We start from the raw sequence: 22,797 nt of genomic DNA on the forward strand, positions 1-22,797 counted from the left end.
TCTCGAGGTCCTGAGGTCGAGTCTCGTGTTGGGCCCTATACTCAGTGTGGTCTGCCTCTCTCTCCTCCTTCTGCTCCTCCAGCACCCTCCCCATAAATTAATAAAATATTAAAAAAAAAAATCTTGCCCAGAGAGATGCTCAGTAGACACTGAAGGCATGGGATGTATAGACGGAGGTTCAAATTCCAGTTCTGCCCTTTACAGCCATGTGATTTTCAATCACTTAATTTTTTTTTTTTTTTTGAGGTATAGCTTCCTCCTTTGACAAAATAGAAAAATCACATGTGCGTATTCCCAAAATCATGGTCTGGGTGGTGTGCAAGAATGGAGGTAAAGTTAAGTTTAATGCAACTAGGTCATATCAGTTAAGTTGTTCAATAAACAATAAAAATGGCAGTTAATAATATTCTTACTTTCCTTATTATCACTCATAACCTTTTCCCAGATTTCACCCTGAGAAAGTCATTTATGGATGAGACAGGGTGAGATTTCCAGGGAGTTGCTGAGGAAGAAGGCCAGTGGTCTTGATTTGTATTCTGAGAGGTGGTATGTATTCCCAACCACATGCACTTAAAAGCTGTGTTAATATTATAAACATTAATAAAGCAATATTTCCTCATCCCTAGCTGCCAGGAGCGGGTTTGGGTGCTAAGGCCTCACTATGCGTGGGACAGAGAGTGTTTCTGTTCTCCTGGGGCGTGCATTTGGCAGGCGCATGGACCCAGAACCGAACCCATAACTACTCTCAAGTGTTAGGAGGGAAAGGGATGCACCCCAGAGCATCCCAATCCTGTCATATGAGGGCTCTTGGTGAAGAAGTAGTGTTTCAACTGAGATAGTTTGTGTGAGCAAAGGTTAGATACTCAAACAGGGCAGAGCAGTAAAGGGTCCTAAGAGGGAGCGTGGAGCTTGGAGCGTGGAGCGTGGAGGAACAGGAAGATTCAGGTAAGCCCCTGCAGTCTGATTTATTTAAATTGTCTTTTTGTTTTGCTTTGCTTTCTTTCAACTTGTTTAAAATCACATGGCTGTAAATGGCAGATGGAATTTGAACATCTGTTTCTCTATAAATCCCAAATCTTTCTCTTTCTTTCTTCCTTTCCCTCCGTTTCTTTTTCTCTTTCTTTCTCTCTTTTTCTCTCCTTCTTCCCTTCCCTCCCTCCCTCTTTTCTTTTCTTTTCTTTTCTTTTCTTTTCTTTTCTTTTCTTTTCTTTTCTTTTCTTTTCTTTTCTTTTCTTTTCTTTTCTTCTTTTCTTTTCTTTCTATGCCTTTAGATGGGGCGCGCAGTGTCTAGATCGTCAGAGTCCCTATACTGACGGCAGTTTACATGGGCCCCTTTGTCCATTCCTGTTCTGTAGGGTTCCATTTCCATCACTTCTGAAGCCTGTGTGGCTCCTCTAGGCATCAGGCTTGTAGTCTCTTTAGAATGCAAGAATTTGAAAATATACTTTCATTGTATGATTCATTCTCGCATGTCTTTGAAGATAAATCCGTGTGCCCACACACAGTGTCCCAAATAGCTACAGACTGTTTCTTGACCACGTGTGTGAAATACTAAAACACCTTTGATACTTTTTAATAATCTGGAAGAAATTCACACCTTTTATGCTATAGGACTTTGAGGCTCTGGGAAGTATTTTTGATAAGGACAGGCTTTTAAGCCTTGGAAACATGTTCACTAAAATTCTGTGGAATGTCCGATGAAGGTTTTTCTCCTTCAGCTTCCAGATATTAGAACTTTATGGTCTCCAACCTGTGATCAACTTGGTATATTCTTCAACGCCGTTATTCAGGGGCCTGTCGTTCACTCATTTTGTTTGTTCTCCCTTTCTCACAGCTCTAGAGTACAGAAAAATGATTTCCATATGAACTTGACTGCATACCTAACTAAAGATGTTGGGAAAAATATAAAATATACCCAAAGAGGTGTGTCCTTTAGTGTGGACTCCTGGACCTCGGTAAGAAATTTTGCTTGGGGGATCCCTGGGTGGCGCAGTGGTTTGGCGCCTGCCTTTGGCCCAGGGCGCGATCCTGGAGACCCGGGATCGAATCCCACGTGGGGCTCCCTGCATGGAGCCTGCTTCTCCCTCTGCCTGTGTCTCTGCCTCTCTCTCTCTCTCTGTGACTATCATAAATAAATAAAAAAAATTAAAAAAAAATAAATAAATAGAAATTTTGCTTGGGTTGGGGAAGAGGAACCTGCTGCCCCCGCGATGTTGTCCTGTGGACTCACTGGTGTTTAATCCCTCGCTGAGAGTCACCTGCCCATGTGCCAGGTCATAAATATCTTTGGCCTCCAAATCTGTTTTTTTCCAGAGATGTTCTGGGGTGTGGGTCTGGATCTCCGTGGCCTTTGGCAAGTCCAGTGAAGCCTGAGGTGGCCCTGGCACCCAGGCCAGTCCTGCTTCATCCTTGGGAAAACTGTGTCCGCAGTATTGTAGGCTCACTGCATAGAGCCCCTGGCAGGGGTTCACTGTGTATGAAATCCTTAAATCCTCTGTATAAATCTCCTTAAAAGGGAGATCACCTTTTAAGTGTCAGACACTTGACTAGGGAGTATAAGATGACAGGGAAAGGGACTCTCATCTTTAGAAAATTTGTCTAACTGGGGTGATCAATAAATAATCATACGTAAGTAGAATGCAACAAGAAACATGTGGGTGGGGAATACTTTTTAAGATAAAACTTATATCTCCACTGTGAATCAGAGAAGGCTTCATGGCAAAGGTGGTCTTTGGGTTAGGTCTTGACTAGCAGATAGTATTTCAACAGTGAGAATATATTTCTTGGGAATGTTTGGGGATATTTGGAGATAAGAGTTTGCCTGGAAAACAAGACAAGGGATACAAGGTGTTAGGAGAGGATTGGGAAGGGAAGCAGGTGTTGGATTGTGAAGGGCTCTTAACATCCAGAAGTGGGTTCATAAAGACATTGTGTAACTGGTGCCTGTGGGAGCTGGGCCTGGGCCTGGGCCTGGGCAGGCCTGCGTTGTGGGTGTGCAACCTGTGCTATCACCCAGGGGGGGCCATGGATGCCCTGAGAAGGGCCCCACACTTGGGTTAGTGCTCTGCTCTCACTGCCTTACAATGCTTAATAACTTAGGGGTGCCTGGGTGCCTCAGTCCATTGAGCCTCTGACTCTTGGTTTGGGCTCAGGTCATGGTCTGGCTTTTGTGGGATCAAGCCCCGAGTTGGGCTCCCTGCTCAGTGAGTCTGCTTCAGACCCTTTCTCCCTCCGTTTTCGAATGTGCTTTCTCCCAAATGAATAAAATCTTTAAAAAAATTCGTAATAACTTTTGAACCAGGGGCTCTGTGATTTCACTTTGCGTGGGCTCCGTGCATTATGTCATGGGACCCTCTATCACAGACTTACCATTTTGTCCTATAGTTTCTTGGATCTGTTTCCTTTACAAAAGGGTGAGTCCTAGAGGGGAGGGGCTTTCTATTCCCACAACTGGTCCTGGTGCCTGGCACCCCTCTAGGAGCTGACTAGGTGCTCCCTGGATGAACAAGCAAGGTGGAGCTGGACGTTTGGATGAGCATCCATGGGCAGCCTGCCTGCCAGAGGGGTGAGAGGGGAAAAGGCACAGCCCCTTCCTGCAGGGCCCTTCGCCTGCTCTTCCCTGGAGCCCCAGCATTGCAGGGAGCCTACCGTTCTGAGCTGATTCCGCTCCAGGCAGCCGCTGGCGTTCCTGTGTGGTCTCCTGTGACCCTTGGGTGGATTTAGAGTTGTATCCCTTGGACATGGAGGCATCTAGTATGGGGCCAGGTTCTTCGGGGCATGTTAGCATCCCAGGTTGGGGGCTCACCATCCCCTCGTTCCAGGCTTTGCAGATGAACTCTCATGCTTGAAGCAAATACAGCAGCCCCTCCATTTGATTTTGGAGGCTATTTTTAGCATCCTGGTTTTGTTCCAGTTCATTTGGGGGAAAATACATACACACACCCATAAACACAAATAGAGTCATAGATCTAGGTTGAATAAACTTTTAAGGTGTTTAATCCATTACATTTATCTTGTTACGTTCAGACTCTCTCGACATTGGTTCAGGTTAAGGCCTAGCTGACTCTTTCTTGCCATGCTGGTGTGAACTCTAGGGCTGTATCTGCCCCCCTTGGTGCTTATTGGGGACTGTGATTTCCCTGCCCTCATTGCTCATCCCAAGTGATCTTACTTATTGATAGGAACCAATGCTTTATTCTTGAGCACTTGTCAACATGATTTTCCTTTAGAAAGTCTCATACTTTTGACAGGAAATAATAGTTTTGTTGATTTTGCCATGTGTTTTTATCTGCCTACAATGATTTTTGTTTTTCCAGGATTCCCTGACTTTTATGTACCAGGCTTTGGAAAGGAACATACGGACAATGTTTACAGGCTCTCAGCAGTCATGGAAACATGTCTCCAACCCTTTGGCCTCTTATTACCTGTCTTTTCCCTATGCAAGACTTGGTTGGTAAGTATCAATTTCTCCTACACCCAACAGCTGCCTTCAGTATGAAGTCCACTCAGTCATTCAATAGACGGTATAGAGACGGCACCTCTTGGCTCCTTGTATTCCAATCAATTCATCATCAACAAAAACATTAATTTAGTGGTCAAGTTATTGTAAAGATGAAACTATCTCCTCAAAATTGGTCATAATGTGTTTAAATACAAGGAGCAAAAAAAAAAATACAAGGAGCTTTCACTTTACTGAATAATTACAAAGATGAGGTGTTGTAGAACAATTATAAAGCTTTGATGTTCTTAAAGACCTAATGTTACAGACTTTTGGGAATCAATGATACTAGAAGCGTATAAACAGAGCTCTTACAGTGAGTGGAACATCATCCCTTCCTATGACTAAAGTCGAGTACACCACTGTAATTTTATAAATAGAATGTTGGGGATTCCTCTGATTTTAATAACCAAAACCAAGCCCAAGGATAGAAAGGGGACTGTTTCCTGGGGGTTTTGTGGGGGGGAAGTTTTTTTCAACCACATTTCTTAAATCCAAATGACACTGTTTCCCTTGGAACAATTTGCTGACAGCCCTTCTGTCTTGGGTCACTGACGCGTTCAGCCCCAGCACAGGTGCAGGAGGTGAATGTTGTGTTTATTGGTGGTTCACTTGTGCATAATGGCTCTTCTTGGCTGCCTTCCTGAAAGAGCCAAAGAAGGCCTCCTGGGGGGCCTGCTGGCCCCAGGGGTGCTACAGAGGTCCGTCCTGGGCATCCAGCCCCAGGAGTGCAGGGACTGGCCCCAGGACCCTCTCACCTGGCATCAACCCCTTCAGAGACTTCTTTTCTCTTTTTCCTCTGTTCTGCCATTGAGTCTTTATGTGGCCATAAGAACTAGAGGAAATAAGTGATTTCTGGTCCTTCTGGCTGCTCCAACAGATAATTGAGCCTTTGCTCTATAACTGGTAGGCCATAGACTCATTTAGAAAGACTCATCTATGAAAGACGTTGAACATTCAATTTCTTCACAGTACGAGGTACCTTATGCAGTTATGGTAGAAAGAACAGGACACTCTTAGCACATGCTTGTCTCAGGCCCCATTCAGTTGTTTGTTACCTGGTCACTCGGAAGCAGCCCCTGCCGTGGGCCGGGTGCAGCTTTCCTCTGTGTTCTCGGGGAGCCCGGGATCGCGCTTAGCCGCTCCGGGTTCTGCATACCAGACGCGGTGCTTTGTGAAGATGCTTTACACTTGGGTCCTAAGGTTCAGAAATACCCAGAGGCCTTCGCGTCTCCAGTGCTGTGCTTCTTGGAGAGCAAGACTGAGTCACACAAACGACACAACCTCAGAAGAGAGATTCTCCGCTGTCAGGCAGGGCAAAAACATTTACAGGGGGCAGTTGGAGGGTTGGGTTCTGGGGAGGAAAGAAGCAGGAGACTGTCTCACCCGGAGCGCTCAGCAGATATAGGAGAGCAGTGGGGGGGGGGGGTCCTCTCTTCTCCCCTGCAGGGCAATGGCCTCGGCTGACCTCAACCAGGACGGGTACGGCGACCTGGTGGTGGGCGCCCCGGGCTACAGCCGCCCCGGCCACGTCCAAGTTGGGCGCATATACCTCCTCTACGGCAATGACCTGGGCCTGCCCCCCATCGACCTGGATCTGGACAAGGAGGCCCACGTGATCCTGGAGGGCTTCCAGGTGAGGCACCTGTCCCTGATTTTCCCTTTTAGAGTCTGTAAGCTGCTGCGCATCGTCCGTGGCGGATTCTCCAAGTGAATAGCCAGTGACAGGGATGACGAGAGCGGCAAACAGCTGGCGGCCTACGTCCCTGTAACTCTTCTCATTTTGAAAAACCTGTTCAGTCCATTTATCTCATCCTGTCGTTACCTGAACGGTTAGTCAGATACCTGCCAAAAGCACACCTGCCATTTACTTGGAGCTGCTTTGATTAGCCAGTCGGGGTGTGATTTCTTGATATTACAAAACGGTCCCCCCCCCTCTTTTAAGCTTCCCTCTTTTTATATGTAAATTTTTGTTTTGTAAGAATGTGTTTCACAGGAAAGCTGTACGGAGTTCCCACACGCTGCTTACCCGGTTTCCCTGTCCCTGTGTCCCCGGCTGCAAGGATGAAGGATTAGGAGGAGCCATCTCAAGTGTTTGCTCAAGGATTCAGTGCTTGTGGAGGGATGAGGGGGTACTCGCAGGAGGGCCTGATGGTGCCCCCGGTGGGGAAGGCACGGGTCGCCTGCAGCTGGCAGGCGCTGTCACCGGCTGCCCTGAAGTGCTTGCTCTGTGTCCTGGAGCAATCCTTTCTGGTTTATCGAGTTTCCTGCCCTGTACGAAGGCATCTTCACAGATGCCATTGTTTGCAGGCGCAGCACGATTGGCCAATCAGTAATTGATACAGGTTCTGGGCCCCACGTACGTGGCAAACCTCCCCTTGTGCAAGAGCGCTCCTTGTTCTATGTGTTGTGAAACAGTAGGGGAACCAAGTGTTGCTTTTCGGTCTGGGCTGATTCTAGAGAGTGGGAGATGCGAGATGGAGAAAATCCATCTTGGAAGGAAATGGTCCCCGATGGGACCGGGTTTTCCGCTTGTAAACCGTGCACGTGGAGACAATAAAAGCAGCTGCCCTCCTGCGTGTCAGGTGCTCAGAGCGGCGTCCCTGGCAGTGCCGTCCAGCAGAACTTTCCGTGCCGACAGAGGTGTTCTGTAGCGGTGCCGCCCGAGAGGAAAGCCACTAAGTGCCCTGGCTTCTGCGCATTTGCCAGGCACCTAGTGGCGCTGAGGGGCTGACTTTCTAGTTTATTTAACGCGACTGTAACTATAGGAGCCACGTGTCGCCAGGGGCCACCGCGCTGGACAGGGTGGCTCTAGAACCCCCTGAGTGCTGATCAGATGTTAGCTATCATTGCTGGTGTGTGCGGTTATTATTTTGGTTCCTTTCCAAAGGGAGCCTGGCCCTTATTGCAGGGCACAGTGGACACTAGACCATTTTCTAAAACCCTAGACCTTGTGGAAACGGACCCGTTTCTCTCTGGCACCTCGTCTTCCCCCCAAAGCTGACAGGCCAAGAAGGTCCTTGGGGCAGAGCCCTCCCATGGGCGGGTGGCAGGTCTATCACAGTTGCAGCAGATTTGTCCCTTGGCCTGGGCTTCCAGGTCGGGTGTCCAGGTCTCTGTACTCCCAGGGGATCGCGTGCTCATCCGAAGGCTGTGGCTCAGCCAGGGGTGGGTCACATGTGCCTCTTCAGTCCTCAGGTCGGTTTGGCTCGGCTGTGGCTGTGTTGGACTTCAACCAGGACGGCGTGCCTGACCTGGCCGTGGGAGCGCCCTCAGTGGGCTCTGAGCAGCTCACCTACACGGTAAGGCTGCAGCCGGTGGGGGGAGTGGGGACCTCAGGGAGGGGGAGGCGGGGCAGGGTGCAGCCTCTGTAGAAAGCAGACAGCCACCTGGGCCGAGCCAGCATCTGTAGGAAGATGGTCTCAGGCCCCCCGGCTAGGGTCCTTGATGTGACCTTGGGTTACCTGGCGGTGCCTACTTCCTGCCTCCCTGGCCTTTGTTTGACCTCCCCGTTTTCCTAATTCCACCAGAAATTTTACTCCCCCCTCTCCACCAAGATGCTGAATGCTAATTAGGGGGATGGAAATTCCAGCTACTCCAGCCCCCCCCCCCCCCCGCCCCGTCATCACAGCAGAGTGGTAACCTCCCCAGACCCTCTCTCTCATGCACAGAACTCACCAACCCCTGGTTTCTCACGGAGATCCTGGGTCCTGGAATGGAAGCTCTCGTCTATGTGGGCCCCGTACACGGCTGGGCACCAGCTTCTTTGCCCTATGTGACCCCAAAGGGCAAAGGCCCTTCATCACTGTCTACCTGCCATGAGCTCAGCTTCCCTACCTCCTCATTCTCTGCTTCTACACTGTGAGCCGTTTGTCATCTTCAGTCTCACAGGCCCCCTCGCTTGAGGATGTGGGTCAGACAGTTCCCTCCACCTGGAAGGTCCTGATATGGCACCTATGCAGGAGCTGTCATCCAGCCACACCTTGCTGTCCTACTCCACATCCTTTGCTTCTACTCTTGTACCTTCCACGCCACGGTGTCATTGCCCATTGGCCAGCTTTTCGGGAGGATAGAGTGTGGTCTCATTTATCACGGTCTTCCCTGCCCTTGGCTCGTGGTGGAACATAGACGCTTCTATAATGAGTGAGGAGGGAGACCAGCAAGCAATAAGCTAGGAACTGGTTTGTGACCACAAATGATGGCGTGTGTCTCAAGGCAAATGGACGCTGGCCACACGACCAGTCGTGTTTGGAGGAGTCACGGGCTGGGTCAGGGAGGGCCTCATGGAGGCGTCAGAAACAAAGCTGGGCTCACAAAGGAAGGCAGGCGGGCCAGTTGTCCAGCACACTGAACAAGTGTGCACGGTGGGCAAGGGTAAGAGTGACTGTTTCAGCATTGGGGTCTCCAACAGTCTGATGGAAGTGACAGACTGAAAAACCCTGTTAAGCCCAGCAGCAAACGCACAGGCCCGGTTTCTGACTGTCACTGAGCTTCTGACAGTAGGGACTTGGGTGATTTATGTCATCGTCACCCGTCTATCCTGTGGCTGAGGTTCTTGGGTTGCCACCCAGGCCTTCTGACCACCCTGTGGCTTGCCTTTTGCCCAGGGTGCGGTGTACGTCTACTTCGGCTCCAAACAAGGAGGAATGGCTGCTTGCCCCAACGTCACCATCTCCTGCCAGGTACAGTTACCATCTGAGCCAGGGCTGGCAGGCCACACCTTGCCCCATCCTGCCAACAGCCTCTGACCAAGACGTGGTCTCCCGGTTTCCCCTAAAGGACACCTACTGTAACTTGGGCTGGACACTCTTGGCCGCAGATGTGAATGAAGATGGAGAGCCCGATCTGGTGATGGGCTCCCCTTTCGCACCAGGTGGAGGGAAACAGAAGGGAATGGTGGCTGCGTTTTATTCTGCCCCCAGCTGGAGCAACCAAGGTAGTGCTTGCAGGAGGGATGGGCGGGGACCTCCCTGCTCTCTAGTCCATCCTCATGCCTGTGGGCTTGCGTCCTTTCTTCCACATTCCATTATCAATTTCACTTAAAGTTTCTAAGAGCTCTTACTCTTGCAGATAAGAGTATCTCGTATCTCTTGTATCTAGATAAAATACTCATCCAAATGATCTGGAGTCACTGGATATACAAAAAGCGGTCCAACTTCTTGGTCCAGAACCCAAGGGGGCCCATAGGTTGTTGGCACAGGCTTTCCCTGTAAGCACAGGATCCCAGGAGGCATCCGGTGATGTTCCAAACCGCCCACTGGGGGCTGTTTATATTGCATTGCAGGTTCACTCTGCTGACCTGAGCTCTAGCAATTTACTTCTCATGTGAGGTGTGGGACCCATTTCTGACACTGGGGCCCTGGAACAGCTTGGGGTGTGTAGGTCAGCCCACCCCCCCCTCCAGCAGCCTCCCACGTAAGGTAAAAGGCATTCGTTTGTCTTGCATAGAAAAGCTGAACGTGGAGGCGGCCCCCTGGATGGTGCGCGGTGAGGAGGACTTCTCCTGGCTAGGCTACTCCCTCCACGGGGTCAGCGTGCACAACAGAACTTTGCTGTTGGTGGGGAGCCCAACCTGGAAGAACTCCAGCAGGTGAGTGCCCCTATGGGGCCCAGGAACCAGTGGGCACAAGGAGCAGATGCCCGCAGCTGTGGGAGCCCGTGAGGGGTGGGACGCACTGAGGGGCCGAGTTCTAACCCTGCAGGGAAGAGCTACAGCTCTGGGGTAAGGCTGCAAATGCTCCTCCTTAGACGTTTAAAAATGAGATAGAAAGGTGCAAGAGTTTGCTGGGGCTGCTGTGACAAAGTCCCACAGCCCAGCTAGCGTAAGCCATAGGAATTAACTTTCTCCCAGTTCCGGAGACCAGAAATCCAAGGTCAAGGTACTGGCAGTCGATTTGAGACCTCTCTCCTCGGCTTGCAGGCCGCCACCTTCTTCCTGTGCCCACACATGGCCTCTTCCGTGTATGCCGCTATCCCTGGTGTTCTGGTTCTATAAGGACACCAGTCCTATTGGATTAGGGCCCCACCTCTTTGAAGACCCTATCTCCAAATATACATATTCTGAGGTTCTGGGGTTAGGGTTCCAACATGTGGATTTTGGAGGAATACAATTCAGCCCGTGAGTAGGCATCCCACTATCTGCTCTCAGTGCGGAGGCAGGTCAGTGAGCCTCGTATCTGGAGAGTCTTCATACTGCGAATTCACTCTGCAAGCCACCCCGCTCACGTGCCAGGGATCACAGGGAGGGGGGGAGGGGAGGGGACGAGGAGGGTTGCCTTCGCCTGGACCTGAATACTCGGCCAGCTCTTAATCCTTCGCCCCAGCAGCTCAGTTGTGTATACTTCCTTCCAGTCTGGGCCATCTGTTCCGTGCTCAGGATGAGAAACAGAGCCTTGGACGGGTATATGGCTATTTTCCCCCAAATCGCCGAAGCTGGTTTACCATTTCTGGAGACAAGGTATGGCTGCTGCTCCCTCCCCAGCAGAGCAAACACCATGGAGGGTTTTCGGAGCTGTGAGGTATTGATTCATTGCATTTCACAGACGATGGGGAAGCTGGGAGCTTCCCTGTCCAGTGGCCATGTGATGGTGAACGGGACCCGGAAACAAGTGCTGCTCGTTGGAGCCCCGACTCATGGTAGGTCATGTGCCATGAAGCTCGACTGCTTTTTAGTCAAGTGGCTCCTTGACTATGTCCTATTGGGGAAAAGTTGTGAAATCTAGAGCCAGACACACCTGATTCTGAATATTCCCTTTTCTCATAGCATGCAGCTAACCTTAGGGAAATTACTTAACTTCCATGAACATTAATTAGTATCACCATCTGCAAAATACAGATTATAGTATCCACCTCAAGGGTTTGTGAAAATCCTGCATGAAAGTAACCTAGTATGTTTTTAAAGCTCCTGTCCCACTGAACTTGGAGCAAGAGGGAAATTCAGAAAATTCTATAAATCAGTTCACCAGGACTAGGTCTGCTCTGAGGACCTATGTTAATAAACCATTATTGTATTTACTTTATGGGAAAGAGTTTTAAAAAGCCAACAGAAACCTACTCCCTTCAGGCACCTGGGTGGCTCAGTTGGTCGAGCATCTGCTTTCAGGTCCAATTCCAGGTTCCTGGGATCCTTGGGCTCCCTGCACAGCGGGGAGTCTGCTTCTCCCTCTGCCTCTCCCTCTGCTTCTCCCTCTGCTTGTGCTCTTACTCTCTCAATAAATACATAAAATCTTAAAAACAAAACAACAAAACCTATTCCCTCCAAGATGATCAGAGTGAATCATGTTTATTGTATAAATTTATGAAAATACAAAGAAATGTTTAGAAATCACCCTTTATCCAGATATTTAAAAACTTAAGCTCATACTATATATGTATATAAAATACATAAAATATAAAAATATACATAATATATACATGTAAATTTTCACACCTAGTTTTAAAATTTTATATTCCAAGTGTGTCCTCATGTTACTAAGATTCTTCTAGAATATGGTTTTCGATACTCATCACATTTGTTTCCATGTGCTTATGCCCAAATTTACTAATACTATCCTATTGCTGGAAATTTAGGATGTTCTCAAGTTTTCACTACTGTTAAGGTCTTACCTATCAAACATCCATGTACAGAAAACCCTGCCTTTCTGGATCTGTTTTTAAAAACAGATTCCTAGAGGTGGAATTCTGGGACTAGACGTCTAATAGTAAGGCTCTTCTTACATATTGTCAAACTATCTTTCAGGGAGATTGTTGTTTCACACATTAGAGTAAAGAAGCAGAGTGGGGGCAGCCTGGGTGGCCCAGCGGTTTAGTGCTGCCTTCAGCCCAGGGCGTGATCCTGGAGACCCGGGATCGAGTCCCATGACAGGCTCCCTGCATGGAGCCTGCTTGTCCCTCTGCCTGTTGTCTCTGCCTCTCTCTCTGTGTCTCTCATGAGTAAATAGATAAAATTTTTAAAAATCACTTAAAAAAAAAAAAAGCAGAGTGGACTGGGAAATGAATAGCTAGATTTTTTTTCTCTTTCATTCCTTTTCTTTTTTTTAAACTACGCTCCATGTCCAACAGGGGGTTTGAACTCATGAGCCTTAGATCAAGAGGTTCATGCTCTATGGATTGAGCCAGGCAGCCACCCAAGAATGGCTAAATTTTTTCATTGCATGAAAAACACGGGAAGCACTGTAACAAGCACTGTAACACCGGAAACTTGCTGACTTACATTTGGAGTAATTGAGGTTTTCCCACCCTTTCACAGAGATTAGGTGGTGATTTCCAAACTCTTGCAACACCTACAAGTGATTTTATTTGCTTCACTTCTGCTCCTACTGGAGTGCTGTGATTAGAGCTTTCCAGACTTTGTTTTTTTTTGTTTTTGTTTTTGTTTTTTTTTCAGACTTTGTTTTAATGTTCCTACCATCTTAGGATTTTCCTGTTACAAAATACTGTATAAAATATAAAAAGGTTAGTTTACATATCTGTATTATATACAAATTAGCCCTTCATTAATTTTCCTGTTTTTTACTTGTATTTTACCCACATAATTTGGTATAAAAGGCAGAGCACTTGTTGCAAAATTAATCAGGATTTCAAGCTGGTGATGGGAGTGCATTAAGCTGAGCATGGGGCCCCATGTGGCTGTGACATATATGCTGAATCTGTGTCCTAACAGCTTGGCTGCTTTGGGCACTGCACAACTTCTCAAGCCTGGAATCAGATTGGACACTACCATCTTCATTTTCAATCCACATGGTACCTGCATTTTATTATAACAACCCCTAAAATCCTAGTTTAGTTTTGCAAAGATGTGTCACTGAAAGAATTGTAGGGACCTAGTGTTAAAACCATGAGCTGCCTCCAACAGGTAGTTCATGTGGGGGGCAGACAATGTCACTGTGTCACCTTCAAAAGGTCAGAATATCCGCAGTATCCTCGTGAGCTCACCAAAGTGCTTCAGTGTAGTCTGGGCATCTCGGCTCTATGGTACAGATTCATCTAACTTTGAACAATCCATGTACTTTCAGGGGGATCCCCGAGGGCAGTGGTCTGGAGCTTGACTCTCTCAGACCCATCCCTCTCCTCCTGGGCTCTGTCTCTGGCTCAGCAGTCTTTGGTTCAGAATGTGGCCACTGCACAGAATGAACAACTTAAATGTTGAGTGGGGATTTTTTCGGGTACTTATGAATAACTATGAAGCATTTTCAGTATGAAAATGATAATACTCAAAAATGGCAAAGTTGAGATGAGGTGGGCACTCCTACAGAGCTGGTGAGATGTAAAATGATACTGCCCTTTCTGGAATGTTTGGCAAAATGGCAAGAGCATTAAAGATACTCATTCCCTTGGAGTTCTATGGACCACTTCTAAGAATCTGCTCTCAGAAAGTATTTAGAACTGCAGGGAAAGATATTTGTCGTAGTGTCAATTATAATAGCAAAAAGTTAGAGATGGCCAAAATCAAAAATAAAATGTATACAATTTTATAACCCCCAACAATCTCCATTTTGTTTAATACATATATGGTTATCAAGCTCCACAAAGAAACATATTCTATAGAACTTCTTTATACTTTTTTGGGGAGCACTTTCCACACCTTTTATTATGATAATGTAAAAAATCTTGGCATTCACAAGTTTGACACTCAAAGTATTGACTATTTTGTGGTAATCCTAAAGTCAGTGATACAAAATAACGTGATCCATAGTTTATCAGTTACAAGTGAAGCCATGCCGCAAGGTGGTGTCCCCTTCCCCGTGGCTTGGGAGGGAGCCCAGCCAGTGGGATGCATCTGTGCTTTACACCAGCTGTTTTCTGCTGTCACAGTAAGTGAACTTGAGAAATCATAAAAACACTTGTGGGTGTAAAGAAAACCTCCCCCATACCCTTTTAAAAACCAAGGGTCTGTTGAATTACTTTAGAGAGAAATACTAAGGCATAACCTTGGGGTTTTTTTCTCTTGTCTTAAATGTGTATGGTAAGCCCTGATTTGCCTCAACAGGGAAATGAGGTATATTAAAATTTTTTTATTGAAAAGTATCAGTTTCAGGTGTAGGTCACCATGATTCAATATTTTTATACATCATGAAATGATCCCCGTAAGTCTAGTTATCATCTGTCAGAAATGAGGTGTTTTGAATGGCCAAAGATTTAAAGTATCTGAATCCCTTTTTTATAGACTTATTTTTAAGAGCAGTTTTAGGTTTACAACAAAATTGAGTGGAAAGTATAGAGGTTTCCTGTAGATCCCCTACCTCCACCCATACACTGCTTCCCCTGCTATGGACCTTCTGCACCAGAGACGGTGCATTTGGTATAATTCAAGAACCTACACTGACACACCATTGTAACTAAGGCTATAGAATGTAACATTAAAATTCACTTTTTGTGTTGAACATTCCGTGGGTTTGGACAAATGTGGAAAGACCTGTATCCACCATTACATTATTATATACAGAGCAGTTTTGCTGGCCTTGAAATCCTCTGTGCTCATCCCTTCATCCATCCCTCCCTCCCTCCTAGACCCTGGCAGCCAGTGATCTTTTTACATCTCCCTAGCTTGCCGTCTCTAGAATGGCATACGGTTGGAACCCCCCAGTCTGCAGCCTTTTCAGATAAGCTTCTTTAAGCATTATGCATACTACGCATTAAGATTCCTCCATGTCTTCGTGACTTGGTAACTGACTTTTAAGATTTTATTTATTTATTCATGAGAGACGGAGAGGCAGACACATAGAGAAGCAGGCTCCCTGCAAGGAGCCCCATGTGGAACTTGATCCTGGACCCCGGGATCCGCCCTGAGCCAGAGGTAGACGCTCAACCGCTCAACCGCTGAGACACTCAGGCGTCCCAGTAACTGATTTATTTTAAAATTTTTTAAATATGGAGAATTTAAAATTTAAAGAAACGTGATGAAATTATTCTAAATTATGCATTCTAATAGATTATGATAAAAATGAAGAGTTTTGGAAGTGATCATCACAACTCCTCCCCCTCCTCCCACCCTTGTGCACTTGGAGCCATTTGAGCAGCAGACCCATGAAGCCCTCATATAAAAGAATGTACCTTCTAAAAACCAGCCTGGAGAACCCAGTCTGGATGGGGCCTGCAAAGCGACCTTGGGGTGACTTCCCTGAGGGAAGTGGGTCTGTATGGCAGATGCACGTGCCTTGGGGCCCAGCAGCAGCAGCAGCGATGTGGACTCAGCCCTGCATGCAGAAGCCAGACTAGCTGTGGTCCACGTGTACACCCACACACAAAACAGCAGCACTCTGGGCCCCTCCAGCAGGCAGGCGGAGCGAGAAGCAGGGAGCTCCCAGGATTTCTACATTCTATATTCTGGGGAGCTCAAGTCCCTTAGGAAGCATGAGAAGGGAATGAGAATTTTTTCCTTCACTATTTCTTCAGACTTTGGACTTTCACCCTGAATATGATGAGCAATCATACTTTAGTGAAAGACTGTTCTTTTGGGAAAGTTGTTTTCGGTCAGGTTGCCCACTCTTGTGTTCAAGAATCCCAGACAGCCGAGCTTTCTGAAGTGCTGTTCTTCTTTCCTTCCCTCCCCATTATTTCTGATTGGGATTGCAGGCTCCTTTGAGCTCTCGTTTCTAGTGGGCAGTTAGCTATAAACAAAAGCACAAGGGAAGGCTGCCCAAGAAAGCAGTCACATCAGTAATGTCAGTTTTGCACACAACACAAAGGAGACCCTGCCTTGGGACTGGCCCCATTTGGCTGGCTCAGGGGCGGACTTGTGGTTGGCCTCTCCAGACCCCACCCCCGAGCCGCAGATGCTATTAGGTTTTTCTGAGACGGTCCTTATTTCTGAAATCAAGGCTGTGTTCCAAATGACTTGCTACCTTTAAAAGTTCAAAATTCATTTCATTTAAAAAAATATTTACCCAACACTTGTGCTGAACCAGACAACGTAGTATGCGTAGCAAGTGACAAGGTCCTGGCCCCCCCACTTGGCACTGAGCCTGCTGTGGGTGTGGGGAGGCGGGGTCTATTCCAGGGAGATGGCACAGCATGTGCAGCACATTTAAGGGGTGCGTGTCGGGGGGAAGAGGCTCACACTGCTAGAACCCAAGTAGCATTCAGATTCTGGAAGGTGCTGTCAAGAATGTAGACTTGCTGGGAAGCTCTGTCAGGAGTGTTGACACTGGCAGGTTGCAGTGTAAAGATGGTTATGTGACTACTGAAGGGGTCAGGCCTGTCTGATGGGGTATCACTGAACTTGCCCCACGTTTGAGTCTCTGTGCCCAAGCCAGCTATACCTTCCTGACACCCAGAGCTGGTCGGTGCTACAACCACGTGTCCTGTGGGATTCAGTGCCTTATGTCTTCTCTTCATTCCTGCAATGGCAGATGATGGGGTGCCCTGGTTCTTTTCAGATGAGGTGTCCAAAATGGCATTCCTGACCATGACCTTGCACCAAGGTGGGACCACTCGGATGTACGAACTGACCCTCAATGCACAGCCTGCTCTGCTCACCACCTTCAGTGGGGACCGCCGCTTCTCTCGATTTGGTGGAGTTCTGCACCTGAGCGACCTGGATGGTGATGGCTTAGGTGGGAAAGGAATAGGGCCTCAGGCCAAGAATGGAGTCCCTTTGTTCAACAGACTGGTCCCCTAATTGGAGTATCTAGGCTCTGCCCTCATAATTGGCAGCTCAGTGATCCCAGGGCCTTTAGATCTATTTTAGGTCAGGTAAGACCAGAGCCAAGAGTGAGCTATACATCCTGAAGGTGGTAACACCAGAGCCACCCACATACGTGGTTGGAAGAATAAACTAAGAAACAAAGCCTTTCCTATGTGGGGATGAAATCAGGGCAGTCTATTTGAAGGATGCACTAACCTGACTTGTGACAGGTTGGGTGAGGACCCAGAGTGCACAATGGAAAGGCTGACCGTGAACTGTGAGACTTCCTTCTGACTTCTATTGTTTGCAGATGAAATCATTGTGGGAGCCCCACTGAGAATAACAGATGTCACCTCTGGACTGATGGGGGGAGAAGATGGTCGTGTTTATGTTTATAATGGCAAACATATCACCTTTGGTGACATGACAGGCAAATGCAAATCATGGACAGCTCCATGTCCTGAAGAAAAGGTAACATGCTCCCATACAAAATTCTATGCCATGTTGGGAAATGAGCTCACCTGCTGATCCCTTGTTAAAAGAACTTAGAGTTTTTAACTGAATGGTCTTGCACTCAGGACACAATCATGTGCCCGTTTTTGTAGGCACAAGTGGCCCTGCGTTCTTGCAGGCCTGTACCGTTTACTCCTGTAGCTAACGTCTAGTTGGACGTGGTGTTACACTGGTTCTGGTCACAGCCTGCCACTGCCTGGTCAGGAGTCCACAGCAGAAAAAAACAGGCCATGACCACTGCAATTTCTTTAAAATACTCCCTTTTTTATTTCCTATTTCACTGCTTTTATTCGTTTTCTCAGGTGGGTTTCCTTAAGTTCCCTGGACATAAAATGCCCATTATTTAAAAAAATTTGATAGGCACTTGAGTGACTCCAAAAGCATCTGCCTTTGGCTCAGGTCATGGTCCTGGGGTGGAGCCCTGCATCCGGTTTCCTGCTCAGCAGGAAGCCTGCTTCTCCCTCTCCCTCTCCTATGCCACATGCTTATGCTCGCTCTCTCAACCAATTTTTATTTTTAGAAAAGATTTAATTGCCAAATTAGTTTATTGTAAAAGTTGTAGAAAATACACAGTGCAAAAACATTTTTTAAAAAATTCAAAAATCTGCCTAGAATTGCAGAAATATACCTTTTGATGTATATACTTCTGGTATTTTTTTCTATGACCTTAAGGGCTACGACTTACTGTGCATATACTCTGTGCCTAGCATGGTGCTAGCACTGGACAGAGCTCTCACTCCTCCCCTTCTGGAACCCCCATCAAAGCTAGTAAGTTGGCACCAAGCCAGCTGGAGACACTGGGAGGACAGTGCTCCAAGGCACAGTGCTTGGAGGTCAAAGGTCAGGAACCCACAGCAAGAGCGGATTCGAGGATTCCATAGCACACTCTCCATCATGACACTGTGGCTATATTCACAACTGTGAGCATATTGTACACAGATCTGTCACATGATTATCTTACTTGCCTATACAGGTAAGGTAAGACAATTACCTGTCTGTGCTTGCTTCTGTCCCTCCCTCTACAGCACCTCTCCTGGCTGCCTCCTATTTCATCTGTGGACAAGCCACAGTTTATGTAAGCGCTGAAGTGAGTGCATCGATTTCCCTGTAAGCAGAATTTCTGGGGCACACACAAATTCAGGGCTCCTCTAGCCTGTAGAGATGTGTGCATGGGCTGTCGGATGCCTGGTTTAACCCCCCCAACACACAGTAACCAGTCCCCCTCTCACCCTTTCCTTTTAGGCCCAGTACGTACTGGTTTCTCCTGAGGTAAGTACCTCCTGAAGGAATGAAGAAAGAAAAACCACAGAAGTGCCGTTTCTCTTATTTTAAACTGGTAACATCTGGTATGTTTTCCAAAGACCATTGACAGACACTGTTTTACAGGCAAGTTCAAGATTTGGGAGCTCTGTGATCACCGTGAGGTCGAGAGACAAGGTGAGCAAAGACTGCATTCCTGACCTTTATATGCTAAGGCTGTGGGTGGGGCTGATCTCATTTTATGGCTCCAATTTATGGGGAAAAAGAGGAACACAAAAAAGAAACCGCCACTCAGTTCCATTGCTTTCCCAATTTCATCCCTAAGGGAAGGGACTGGCATATCACAGCCCGTGGGCCAGCTCGAGTTTTATACAGCCTGTGAACAAAAAATGATTCCAGTTTAAATGGCTGGAAAAGGGATCCCTGGGTGGCGCAGCGGTTTGGCGCCTGCCTTTGGCCCAGGGCGCGATCCTGGAGACCCGGGATCGAATCCCACATCGGGCTTCCGGTGCATGGAGCCTGCTTCTCCCTCTGCTTATGTCTCTGCCTCTCTCTCTTTCTCTCTCTGTGACTATCATAAATAAATAAAAATTAAAAAAAAAATAAATGGCTGGAAAAAAAGGATATTACATGACCCATGAAATTTCTATGAAGTTTGAATTTCAGTGGCCTGAAATTAGTTTCCTAGGACCACAGCCAGGCCCACCAATGTCCTTGTGGCGGCGGCTGACGGGCAGCCTCAGAGACTGCCGTCCCATGAAGTGTGATCTGGGCCCTTCAGAGGAACTTCACAACATAAATACTGTTAATATTTTCTTCCAGACTCCTGGGGTTTCTGTAGGACTCCAGTGACCAAACAAACCTGCATGCACATATTCTTTTTCTGGTCACTATGTTCACACACTATAGTATATTGTGCCTCTTCTCAAATACAGGTGGAGCTCTTTGCTTCTTTTTAATGACTGCAGAGTACTGTCTAGATGCATCATATTTTATTTGGTTCACTTTCTCATGGACATTTACTCAGTGATTTCCAATGTTCTTACTATTGTGAGTGTTCTTGCACAGCTATTATTTTTATGTAATTGTGCAAATACCCCTGCTAATAATATTCTTAGAACACTGCTAAATCAAAGGGTATGCATATTTTGGATTTTAATGGATATAGCAGTTAAAGGGTTTTATCTTCAAATATTCAGCTAAACCACTGAATCCATCCATTCGTTTCCTTTAGGGTGTATTATTGCACAGAACACTGTGAGCTTGGAGACAAAGTCCCTGCCTTTGAGGAAAAACACAATTTCATTTATTTATGGGAAGCAAAATAAAATGCAAATTAGGACTAAGGGCTAAAGAGTAGCCTGAACAGAAGTAACTGGGGTGGACCTGGCTCCAGCTTCTGGGAATTGGGTGAAGCTGCCCTCTGGTGGCCAACGGCTCAAGTGGCCCTTGCTTGAATTTATAAGCAAAAATTTAGGGTTATTCAGAACCAAAAAAGGATTAAGTTTATGGGAGGATTCTCAAAGGGGCTGGCTACAGAATATATCCTAAGCTTGGCTTACACTTAAATTCATTTTCTAAAAGTTAGACACCAAGAACCCATAAATTATACAAAAATTATTCATCTATCAACTTATTACACTGAGTGCTACAGATCATCTAAAAGTAATTTATAGTTGATTCTTTTCTGTACAACACTGCAAGTTCACCTTCGTAATTATAGTTCACTGGGGTGAACACTCAAATTATTTCACCTTTACAACACCTACCTGGGATTGGGGCACCAAAGCACCAAGTTCAGTTATATTGAAAAATGGACAGTCTGAGGGTGATCAGCGTGACCTCTTACTGAGCCTTAAGTAATGACATTGTTAGCAACAAGCTAGAATTAGGACGTGGCCTGCACCTGCGCTGTGCTACCATAGTGTGCCTCTCTGAAACCCTCCGCGGGGCTGCCTTCCTGAGCTCGCGGGCCCCAGCCAAGCAGTGTTACACTGAGGCCTGTGCCCTGGCCCCAGGAACATCCAGGTCAGTGTCTGACGACCAAGAGCCAAAAGCAGTCAGATGGCAAGGGCAGTGGAAGCCTGTGCTGGTGGAGAAGAGGGAGGAGAGCCATGGGGATCAGGAAGCTGACCAGACAGAGGGCAGGAAGGGAAGGTCTGAAATGGAGAGGAGACCCAGCTCACAGCTAAACTGTGGGCAAATCTATAAACAGTACTAATTCCATAAATAAAACAGAGGCGAGTTTTTTATTTTTCCTTTTGACACTGGGGTTTAAAAAAGATACAAAGGGCAGTATGGTAAAAGGGCACAGGGTGAAGTCTCATTAATCCTGGATTCAAAAAAACAAAAAAAATTCCTAGATTCCATTTGTAGCTTTCAAAATGAAATCCGTGAGAACTTTTCCCAGGAGGTTTAGTGGTTTCATGGTCATGCCCTGCTCTGAGCAAAACAGCCATTGGTCAGTTAGACACGGACCAGCCTTGGTTTAGGATATGAAATCCAAGCTCAAAGTATGTAGATATGCCTCCAGTGAAAATGTTACCAACGTGCTGCAGGCTTTGAAGATGATTCTGAAAGACGGTTCGTAAACTCTTTGAAGCAGCAGGGCATCTGAAAAAACAGGCAGGGATGTATTTTCCTTTATTCTTTATGCTCCAGTGAAGGGACTGGAGTGAATGTGCTTGGTTATGGTTTCTGAACTCACAGATTTGAGAATGTGGCATCTAAACAACGTTTCCATGTGTCATCAGAGCCCAGCATGATACCTGGACAATAGCAGGAGCTGAACAACACTGTTGTGTCTCCTCTACAGAATCAGGTTGTCGCTGCTGCTGGGAGGAGTTCTCTGGGATCCCGGCTCTCTGGGGCCCTGCACGTCTACAGCCTGGGCCTTGATTAAAGACTTCACCGTGTTTTCCTACCCTGCGTGCCCTCCCTCGTGCCAAGTCAGCTCCAGGGTGAGCATTCTGGTGGATGAAGCGGGACATCAGGGGAGCCCTGGGAGATCCTGCAAGAGGATGCATGCCTCCCTGGGAACATGATACAGTCTCTCCTTCCTTGCTTCCCTTGTGTTTAAGCTTATTCCCAACTTACTGCCTGTGCTTGGACCTGTTGTACAACCTCTTTCCTCTTCCACATGAATACCTGGGTCTTTCTGATGCTTGGAAAGGCTCTGTGGTTCTTTTAGGAAAACCTCTGTCACCATTTCTCCTAAAATAAATGTCCTTTTAAAAATGGTGCCCCAACCAATAAAAGTGAACTAGAAAGCATAGTTTACAAGGAAAAAATGAGCAAAGAAATAGCAGTGGCAAGTACGGTGGTTCATCTGCTGTAAGCGAGTTGGTCCTTTCTTAGAAGGACTAGTGCATTTATATAGTGAAAGACAAATACAAAACTAAAACCTCACCTCGTTCCCTCAAAGGCTTTTGTAGAAGCGGCTGTTCCAACAGTTGAACCTAGGACTCTCCAGGGGAGAGTCCTCCCAAGGGAAACCGTTGTTGCATTGGGCTGATACAAGCCCTGCCAAGGCCACTGCAAGGGACCCGAAGGGGTGAAGCAAGCCATACCTGTCTTGGCTCCTGGGCTGGTTTTCGTAGATTTCACTGCCTATCCTGCAGGAGGGCACATTTGAGGGAAAGGAACCTATCAGGGGCTTTTAGCTTCATGAAACATGTGAAGGCGTTATTACTAATTCTGCAGCAATCAGGGAAGAGCCTTTTTCTCCTGGCACTAGCAAAAAGGGTACTAAAAAAAGCAGGGAAAACTGATGACAAGAACCCTTTTTAGTTTCTGTAGAGGCAGTGGAGACTCGTTCAAAGAAGACAGGAAGCCAGCTGAGGAGTAAAGTTAAATTAGAAATCAAGGGAAAGCTACTAGAGTTAAAATCGTGAGCATAAGG

At 47.0% G+C, this 22,797-nt stretch overlaps 1 protein-coding gene across 6 annotated transcripts in view; it reads left to right on the plus strand.

Moving 5' to 3' along the window:
- GPLD1 (glycosylphosphatidylinositol specific phospholipase D1) overlaps positions 1–22,133 on the plus strand; it is a 61,368-nt gene extending 39,235 nt beyond the window's left edge. For 3 of the 6 annotated variants that reach the window (XM_072813883.1, XM_072813882.1, XM_072813884.1), the window contains 14 exons: positions 1,835–1,955; positions 4,317–4,453; positions 5,948–6,134; positions 7,690–7,800; positions 9,106–9,180; positions 9,278–9,434; positions 9,947–10,088; positions 10,850–10,955; positions 11,041–11,134; positions 16,876–17,052; positions 17,434–17,594; positions 18,879–18,905; positions 19,023–19,073; positions 21,712–22,133. In XM_072813883.1, coding sequence (XP_072669984.1) covers positions 1,835–1,955; positions 4,317–4,453; positions 5,948–6,134; positions 7,690–7,800; positions 9,106–9,180; positions 9,278–9,434; positions 9,947–10,088; positions 10,850–10,955; positions 11,041–11,134; positions 16,876–17,052; positions 17,434–17,594; positions 18,879–18,905; positions 19,023–19,073; positions 21,712–21,798 — 1,633 coding nt within the window. In that variant the 3' untranslated portion in view covers positions 21,799–22,133. Of the gene's footprint in view, positions 1–1,834; positions 1,956–4,316; positions 4,454–5,947; positions 6,135–7,689; positions 7,801–9,105; positions 9,181–9,277; positions 9,435–9,946; positions 10,089–10,849; positions 10,956–11,040; positions 11,135–16,875; positions 17,053–17,433; positions 17,595–18,661; positions 18,744–18,878; positions 18,906–19,022; positions 19,074–21,711 lie in introns of all 6 variants that reach the window. The other 3 variants (XR_012025425.1, XR_012025424.1, XR_012025426.1) reach the window with 3 other exon arrangements.
- The last annotated feature ends 664 nt before the right edge of the window (positions 22,134–22,797 follow it).

This window comes from Canis lupus, chromosome 37 (genome assembly GCF_048164855.1).
Source record: "Canis lupus baileyi chromosome 37, mCanLup2.hap1, whole genome shotgun sequence".
Taxonomy (NCBI): domain Eukaryota; kingdom Metazoa; phylum Chordata; class Mammalia; order Carnivora; family Canidae; genus Canis; species Canis lupus.